General features: G+C 47.0%; 1 protein-coding gene across 1 annotated transcript; it reads left to right on the top strand.

Annotated features, from left to right (window-relative positions):
* Nucleotides 1–373: 373 nt before the first annotated feature.
* LOC306914286 (uncharacterized protein) lies at nt 374–6898 on the top strand (the record flags this gene model as incomplete). Its single annotated transcript, XM_079491283.1, has 3 exons — nt 374–449; nt 2603–5979; nt 6650–6898. The coding sequence occupies 3 exons, from the start codon at nt 374–376 to the stop codon at nt 6896–6898; spliced, it is 3702 nt and encodes a 1233-aa protein (XP_079347409.1).
* Nucleotides 6899–9580: the final 2682 nt, after the last annotated feature.

Genomic DNA, 9580 nt, shown 5'->3' on the forward strand with positions numbered 1-9580 from the left:
GTGTGTGTGTGTGTGTGTGTGTGTGTGTGTGTGTGTGTGTGTGCGTGTGTGTGCAGTCTGAGAGGAGGGGCGCAAACAGGACAAGTTTGGGGGAGAAGAGACTTTAGAAAACAGCCCCACACACGTCCTGACGGCGGCTTCATATGACACAGTGCAGACCTACGGATTACCATACCTCTAACCCCCCTGTTTCTAACACAGAAATCACCTTGAAGAATTTCAAATTTCAAATTTTCTCCTTCCTAAATAGGCTACCTTGCGAGTTTTGTTGGCCTTTGACTTGTGGATGGTAGTAGCCCGTGCAAGTACAGACAACGACCCAGTGCCATTGAATCTACTGATGCCCCCCTCTCTCTCTGTGTCCTCGTGAATCATGTCACGCCGGAAGCAGAAACGACCCCAGCAACTCGTTAATGCGGACCCGGGGGGCACACGGCTTCTATCTAACGGTGAGAAAAGTTATGTATTAATTAATTTGTTTATTTAGGCCTACATTCCTGAATATTGTGTGACCACTTTGATGAGGACGCAACAGTTCTGCAGCACTGGTCGTCCCAAAAAAAAGTGTGATTATGGAATTACTAGGCTAGCAAATCATCTTCACCAAAACCCAAATTGATGTTGTTCATTGGCATAACAGTGTTGATGTATTTATTTAAAAGGAAAATAGTTAGGCTAATTTATGCTTGTCTTTATTTCAACTTGTAGTCAAATAACTAACCTGATTGAATACACTTAAAGTTTGTATAGTTTAAGTTTAAAAAAAGTTTTGTCCACTCGAGAAACGCATCGTGCTTAGCCACTCATTGTAACGGCCCCATAAATAATGGAGGATTCAGGTAGCCTTCATTGTCAGAATCACAATCAGAATGTTCATTGTCACTTCACACAATTATAGGTGTAAAACAGTGGGCGAAAGTAGTTGTTGTGCAAGCTCTCATCATTAGCTACAGTTACATTGAAAAATTAGGATAGAAGCAGAAATAAGAAAGGAACAAAGAAAAAGAGTAAAAAATAAGAAAAGGGCACAGTGAAATATGAAATGTCCCATATACCTGTACACAAGGTGCATGTTTAAAAATTGCAATGGATGGATAGCAATATGGAAGGCAGAGATGCTTCTTGTGCAGGTGGGAGACATATCCAGCAGATTGTTGCCAGTAAACTTGTCTCTCTGATTTGAATAGAGTAGGATTACTATCACAACTGTGGCCATTTTCCTAGACCTCTAGTCTAGGAAACCAACAGGCTACCCATTGCTGTCTGCTGGAGGTCTTTCATTAGTGTGTGTAGAGCACTCTCCTATTTGTTAACAATAAGGTGCATGGGCGGGGGGATGGGAGTGATTTTGGTAAAGATTAATATTCTACCCCTCTATTCTCTTCTCTCGCTCTGTCTTTCTCTCTCTCTCCATGCCTTTCTTCCTTGTGTTTTCCTCCTTCCCCTATTTTATACCCTCTCAATAGTTCTGTCCCCTCTCCCTCTTTCTCACCCTAGTCCTATTGACTGTATATACTCCTACGCGGTTGGGGGGTTTAGATGAAGAAGGGAAAAAAGATTCGGGAGGGGAGAGAGAGAGAATGTACACGCACTTTGTGTGATGGCAGTATAGGCTGGCTTAACGCTGCACTGCTTTAAACTTTAGGCACTTGCCCCTAACAATCTCGGCAGGTAGACTTCCACAAAGGAAAGTGGAAGTTTTCCTGGGAAACTATTTTTGCATGCCCTGTGGGGCTGGGTCTATTGAAAAGGACCACAGAAGGAATTTCAGTGAGGTACAGTCATTCATTCCATCACTATATCTCTCCAGGAGGGAATAGTTAGTTTGTCTCTCCATTGTTGCTACCCTCCCCCCTTCGTTTTTCTTTTTTAGTCTTTCTCACTCTGTGCTCAAGATTCTGAAAGAATTTGACCCCTGAGCTGCAAAGGTCAGATCAGTTGACCAATCAGAGTGCACGGACAGTGCCCAGAACCCTTAGCATGGCCTGACCCTTAACCTCCACTGTGACGTAAGGGGGGAAGGGTGAATAGGGAGATGAAAGACGTAACTGCTGCAGGGAGGGGGTGGGTTAAGAGGGGTTATGGGTTGTCTTGGTGATGTCTATTGTCCTCTAAAATGTGTTGTCATAGCAGCAAGGTGGTCTGTAAGCTTTTTTGTGTGTGCAAGACGTTTGAGGAGTTTTGCTGTGGTGTGCACAGATTGAGACAAGACATTAGAAAGACATAAAGGAGTTTCTCTGTGTTGTTTGTTTGTGTATAGCCTATTGGAGGCAATTTCCTGTTAGGACTTCTTTTTGAAGTTTGAAGTAGACTCTTTTGGCATGCTTTCAAATTTGTAAAGCTAAATAAACATTGAATCATTGAACAATGTGCTCATTAAACATAAGTGAATGTTTTTATTATTATTATTATTATTATTATTATTATTATTATTATTATTATTATTATTATTATTATTATTATTATTATTATTATTATTATATTCTTGCATCCAATATACTGTATGCACTATGCAGGCAGTTATTGTATAGAGAAATACATAATTTATTTTACATGAATGAAGTTGTTATAAAGCTATTGGTCTCTTTCTTTCTATACATAGATGACCACCTGGCCGTGAAGTCACCCTCAACATCGCTTGGTTCAGAGCTGACATCATCAGGTTCCTCCTCCTCATCCCCCACCTCTCTCCAGGACTGCCAGCCGCCACTGGCCCCTCGCCCATCCCCCGGTGGGCTCCACGCGCCCTCTTTGCCCATTGAAAGTTCGCCTCCTCCCCACTGGCCAAACCACATTGTCCCTTACACCACCTCGCTCCCCAACACCCACTCTTCCCTCTCCCCAGACTTCCCTCACCCTTCCCTCTCATCCCAGACCCACTCGCCTCCTCCGTTGGGTCAGACCTCAGGCTCCCACACCCTGTCCCATCAAGGCCTCTCTCACTCCACCATGAGCTCCCCGCAGATGGGTTGCTCTGCTACCACCACTGCCTCCACCTCTTCATCCTCATCTTCCTCCTCTTCCCAGTGTGTACAGCCCCACCGCGACAGCTCCAGCCCCAGCCTGGGTCAGCGGCAGGTCCCTAGCCCTCCGCGGCAACGGGGACAAATCCAAGTGCCTCCAACGCTGGCCGTGCTCTTGGAGGAGCTGAGGCTATTACAGCAGAGGCAGATCCACCAGATGCAAATGACAGAGGAGATCTGCAGGCATGTGCTGCGTCTCGGTGGGGCCGTCTTTGCCCCGGATAATACCTCACTAGCCGGCAAAATGGAGAGCCGCCAGAAATCAAATGAAGCCGGGTCTCCCTCGCCAACACACCCCTCTCCTGCTCCTCCAGCGACCTCAACCTCAATGGCACTCCTTACAAGCCTCCCGTCCTCCCTGTTCCCTCAGTCCTCTGTATCTAAGTCCAGTGTTTCACACATAAATGGAATCAGAGCGACGTCATCATCTGTCTCTTCATCATTGCCTTCCTCCTCTATGTCGTCATCTATCAGCTCCTCTGTTGCCTCCCTGCACCCCCTCTCCCTGTCGCTGGGCCTGCCGCCTCGTTACCTCCATGAGAAATCCTCGAACACCTCCTCTTTGTTCAGTCACGGCAACGGCATCAGTTTCCCCACGCCTCCTCTCCCCACCTCAAGCCACTCACTGGACCACCTGCAGCCTAGCTCCTCCCTTGGATCTGCCTCTTCGTTGGGGCGTCCTCAGCATGCCTGCAGGTTCTGTGGCAAGGTCTTGAGTAGCGATTCGTCCCTTCAGATCCACCTCAGGTCGCACACAGGTGAGAGGCCCTATCAGTGTCCAGTTTGCCTCAGCCGTTTCACTACCAGGGGCAACCTCAAAGCCCACTTCTTGCGACACAGGGAGCAGAACCCAGAGCTTTCCCTCTCCCTGCTTCCTCCAGCACTATGTGAGCAGATCCAGGCTAGCTCCATCCCCAGTTCCGGCCAGAGAAGGAGGAAGAGGCGGGCCGACGATGAGGAGCCATTCAACGGGGTGAAAGGCAGCGTTCCAGGGATGGCAGAGAGCATGGGGTTAGGGTTCCTGTCTGGTGGCTCCGGTCGCCCCTCCCCGTCCTCTCTACCTCTGCCTCCCTCTGTGGACATGGCACTGTTGTCCACTGCACATTCACTGCTGCAGCTTAACCGAGCCTCCGCTGCAGCCGCTGCGGGCACATCTGGTAGTGTACTGCCCTCTTCCTCCGCTTCTGCCTCATCTTCCTCATCCATCATCAACCAGTTCAAAGGAGTAAAGCAGCAACGCTTTGATGAGAACACGCCTCCTCACTCTGCCCTTCACCCAAGCTCTCAGTACTCCCAGCTGGCCCACCTCCCCAAGATCCTCTTTCCCGGAGGTGCCTCCCCCCACCATCTTGCCCTTCTCCGGCCCCCGGCCCACCCATCTGCCTCCCACCTCACCTCTCATCAGCTGCCCTTCCCCTTCCCCCCATTCCCTAAACTGCCAACCTCCTCTCCCTCCTCTTCCTCTCCCGCTCCCTCCACCCAGACCTCGGACACATCCAAGTTGCAGCGGTTGGTACAGAAGCTTGAGAAGCGGCCCCACGGAGTGGCCTCCTCTTCCTTTTGCCCGTCCACCTCATTCCAGAACTCAGCTGATAACACCCACGGCCAGGATCTCACCACCACAACTGCCTACCGCAGGGAGATGTTGGCTGCTCTCGGCCTTAGCCCAAGTGCCACTAATGGGGCACAGATGAGCAGCCAGGGAATCACCATGGCTGGCACCTCTACTCTGCCCAACACACTGGCCACCAACCAGTGTGGGGTGTGCCTGCGTGTCCTCAGCTGCCCCAGGGCACTGCGCTTGCACCAAGCCACACACCTGGGAGAGCGCCCCTTCCCCTGTAAGCTGTGTGGCCGTTCTTTCTCCACCAAAGGCAGCCTGCGGGCCCACCTGGCTACCCACCGTGCTCGTCCAGCCAATTCCCGGACTCAGAACTCTTGTCCACTGTGTCCACGCAAGTTTACCAACGCTCTTGTGCTCCAGCACCATATTCGCCTGCACCTCGGAGGGCAGATACCACCAGAGGATGAAGTGCCTTTTGAAGAACCAGAACACACAAGCCTGACTGGAAATATTGACTCGTTGGGCTCTGCATCCAATTCCCAACAAATCCTCCCCCTGGCCTTAACAATGGGCAGCAACTATAAATCTCAGATCAGTGTCCTGGACCCAGGGTTAATTTCCAAGCAAACAACAACTGCCAACCTGATCTCTGTGAAGATGGAACAATCTGAGGCTTCCATGCCCAGCCTTAGCCCACCCCTGATCCATAATCCCTCCTCAGCGGGAGTGGAGGACCCCCTGTGTCTTGGCGACAACCCCTCATTTCAGGATAGCCCTGTGAATGGTTCCGCATACCCGAAGGACCAGGCTGACCCAGGCAGTGCGATCTCTTTCAAAGCACCCTCAGCCGGTTCTCACACGTCTGTAGTTAGTGGTAAACCAGAGGAAGAAGACGCTCCTCTTTCCCTCTGCGTTTCAAAGCCCAAGGTGGAGAGCGACATGGTACAGAGTGAAGTAGTGCCAACTCCGAGTGAAGTTAGCAATGTTCCCTCCTTGTCTACAGAAAGTCAAGCTAGCTCTACCTCATGCCTCACGTCTGGCCTCACGCTCGGCTCTGAGTGTTCTCCAAAGTCTCCCACTGACAACCCCTTACCTGCACTCACGCCTCCTGCAAGTCCTAAAGCACTTCCAGAAGAGCAAGAACCCTCTAGCGATATTCCGAAAGAGCCTGAGAGAGACAACGGGATCACCACACCCAGAAAGCCTTTACCAGTCCTTGACTCGGAGCCGGTGAAGGAAGTCCCTGTTGAGGAGGCCCCCCTAGAAAAACCTGTAGAGGATACTGAGCCTCCCCCACCAACCCCAACACCACCTACCCAGCCTCCTCGCCCTGACAAACCTTACAGCTGTTCCCAATGTGGGAAGGCCTACGCAAGCCGCAGTGGTCTTAAGGTAAGCATACAAGGATTACAGTGGGTACAGTGTTTTTCCTGAATTTAGTCAATAATCAAGTTGGAATATTTATGATGAAATTAAAAAGATGTCATGTTATAGGCAGGCAGGCAGGCAGACAGACAGACAGACAGGATGAAATATAGATACAGGTAACTGTAGAAAACACGTACAGAATAAACTTAAGACTAGTAACACTAGTACAAATAGGAACATTGTAAAAAAAAAGATATAGTATAAGGAAGGATGACATAACATCTGACCTGGCCATATGCGCCTGTGCTGGTCAGGTGTACATAGATTCTAGGCCACCAGTAGGTGGAAATAGAGGAGTAGGTATCATGTGCATTCTATCAACGACAATACAAGTGGCATATAAATAGACTGACCAGACATGTATGAATTAATTGAATGTGAAATCTATCACAGTAAGATGGATCGTAGTTATGTACGTACAGCAGGTACCGAATATGAACAGTAAAATGGATCAATATGCATATACTGTAGGTATACTGTACTGTGTAACTGTAGCATTTAAAGCGTATATAGTATGTGCAGAGAATCTACAATAATGACTATGTATTTTTATGTGAAAGGATTATTTCATTATGGACACAATGAGTAAATGTCTTGATCATAAACCAAAGATTCTTGTGACTACCATCAACAGGGCCACATGAAAACGCACCCGGGGACTGCAACCAACCCCGCTCCCAAGGTTCAAGCCAGTGACAATGATAATGTGGATGAGTGCAGTTCAAAATCACCCAATAAGAACACCGGACAGCTGGATGAAAAACAAGGATTGGCTATATCTCCTGAGAAAGGCAATAAACCCGAGCCTCTACCAATCAGTGTAGGAGCAAGTGTGGATGGGGAGAAACCAATGGACACTAGTCTACAAATGATGACTGGCTGAATGCCCTGACTCATTTTTGACAAGGGAATGTATTTTTTTTTTTAACTAGGATATTTTCTCTTATTTTTGTTCAAAAAGTATTGATTCTAATTCATGTCTGTATTTCTATATTATTCAAAATGTGTGCGTGTGTGCGTGTGTGTGTGTGTGTGTGTGTGTGTGTGTGTGTGTGTGTGTGTGTGCGCGTGTGCGCGTGCGTTGCGTTTTAGCGTAACATGTAAATGACTGTGAAAGTACTGCTAGAGTCAATTTAGCTATTTTTGTACTTCAAAGAACACGGTGAGGCCTTATGTTATGCATGTCACAGAACTGTCAAGATGAGATGCGATTCAATGTCACACGATGCAGTGTGCATGTCTACTGACAGACATTTCCGAGCACAGATAATGACAAACAGTGTGAGCTGTAAACTGAGATTATTCAATTCAAGAATGATGAGATTACTAGATTTTTACAAAAATAAGTTACATACCAAAACAACTTAGTGGTGGCCATTCTTAAACTGCAATTACATCATTTGCCCTTTTTTATTCTTACGTTCTCAATGTGATGCTGCTGAATTAATGTTTCTGGTGTATTGACATGCACTGTGTCCTCTGCTGCTTGGCTGCCTATGGAAACACAACGATGGTGATACTTATTTTATTGTTGATGTTAATGGACATAATGCCGATGAGGGCGATGATTGTTTTAGATTAACGGTGAAATCGGTGAGCAATTGCGGTACATTTAGCCGTCAGTGTTACGAGTAGCAAATGATGATTGTAACCAGTTTTCTATTAGTCTGCTAATAGTATGATCTGCAAAGTCTCCTGATGAACTGTTGTGGAACTTTGAAAAAAGGAAGAAGAATAAAAAAACATGGTTCAGCCTAGATTTACCCACTAGTGTTTAGTGTTGCTACACAGTGCAATCTGGAGTGTTAATTTAACCAGATGAACCCTAGCATCCCTATTATTTGGGGGCAAACATTTGGCAAAAATAGCAGATCTACAAGATCACAAAGCGTTAAGTTGTGAGGTTGGTGATCAGCTATTTTTGCCGAAGAGATTTGGTTTAGGGGGAAATGGAGGGGGCCTAATATAGACACCTGGGGGCCTCTGATCGACAAGTACTGTATATACCGTTTAAGTGGTTAAATTCAGGGTTTAAAATGAACACTGGATTTTGCTGTGTATCCCCCCTCTGTCTCTCTCTCTCTCTCTCTCTCTCTCTCTCTATCTCTCTCTCTCTCAAAGCACTTGAGAGTTACATTTTCTGCCCCTGCAGGAACTGTCTGCACTCACTACATTCCCACTTAGTAGCTCGACTATTGTTTTCATACACTTTTATCTTGTAATGTTATTTCTTTGTAGTCGTGATATGACATGTGGTTATTGTGTGAGTTGTAAAAAAATAAATAAAACGCTGTTGATGTGAGGATGACCACCTTTGTGTTGTCTATGAGGATGGGGGTCAGCACCATTGTCTTACATAAAAAGTTGTAAAATGGAGATACAAGGTTTCTGACCACGATATGCAGTTTGCATGACTCTTTGTTGGTCTGACTATACATTGTTGGTCAGTTTTATGTTGGTGACGCTCAGTGTGTCTGGATGTGGGCTCTTTTGTCTGGTCTAGCTGTCTGCTAATTCTGCCTTTTTTGCCTTCAATTTCTTTTCATATGTCTCAGTTCCTCCGTTTTGTGAGTGTGTGCGTGTGTTGTGTGTGAAAGGGATAATCAGAGCCTGTATGAGTGTGATTGAGGGTGCAGCTGTAAAGGGTGCCACCCTCCCTCCACCCTCCTCTCTCTGTCATACTCGCTTTCATACTCACCCTCTTTCATTTTCTCTTTCATTTCTCTCTCTCTCCCTCTCTTTCTGCCCCCCGCCCGCCCCCTCCTTGTGTAATGGGCCGACACACAGGAAGCTCTAATCCTCACACAATGCTACCCCTCTTCCCCCCAGAATGACTGGGAGCAGGGCGGAGGGCAATAGGGACCAACCTGGCCCAGCTGTCCCCAAAATGGCCGCCTCTAATCCCTGCCGTAGCCTACTGGGGCGCTCCTGAAACCATGACAACTGGTATCCACGGAGAAGAATGGCCAGGGTAGAGAGTGGTTAGGAGACAAAGGGCCTGAAAGGAGCCATGTGTGAGAAGTTTGTCCACATGCGTTCATGAGCGACAACAGACGTGTCTCAATCAAAGGAGAGTGATGATTTGTGACGTGATGAGTCACAGTGTCGTGATGATGATGATGATGATGATGATCGGAGCTCTCACTTTGAGAGGAAGGAGGAGGGAGTGATGATGATGATGAGCATTGATGACTTCGATCATAGAACACATAATGGCACATCTATGGATGGACATCAATCAAATGAGCAATGCACGCCAAATGGTGTAGGCTAATCTATGTCATTTTGGACATCTTTACTATGTCCAAAACAATAGTAAGAGAAAGAGACAACAAGCATGATGGATTGATTGATTGAAGTATTTATTAACAGTTTGGAGAATTACAGTAGGCCTAAATTTCAAGCACAACTCAATACAAAGCTGTTAACTGTGGACGACACCATAAAGCATTACACTTGTTAGGTAACAGGTACAGGTACAATAGGGTCCACCATGTTCAATTCATCATAACATTTAGAGACGTACAGGAAAATCATCAGATGGGTGTGGACTTCGTTGACATTA

Source organism: Electrona antarctica, assembly GCF_951216825.1.
Source record: "Electrona antarctica genome assembly, chromosome: 21".
NCBI classification, from domain to species: domain Eukaryota; kingdom Metazoa; phylum Chordata; class Actinopteri; order Myctophiformes; family Myctophidae; genus Electrona; species Electrona antarctica.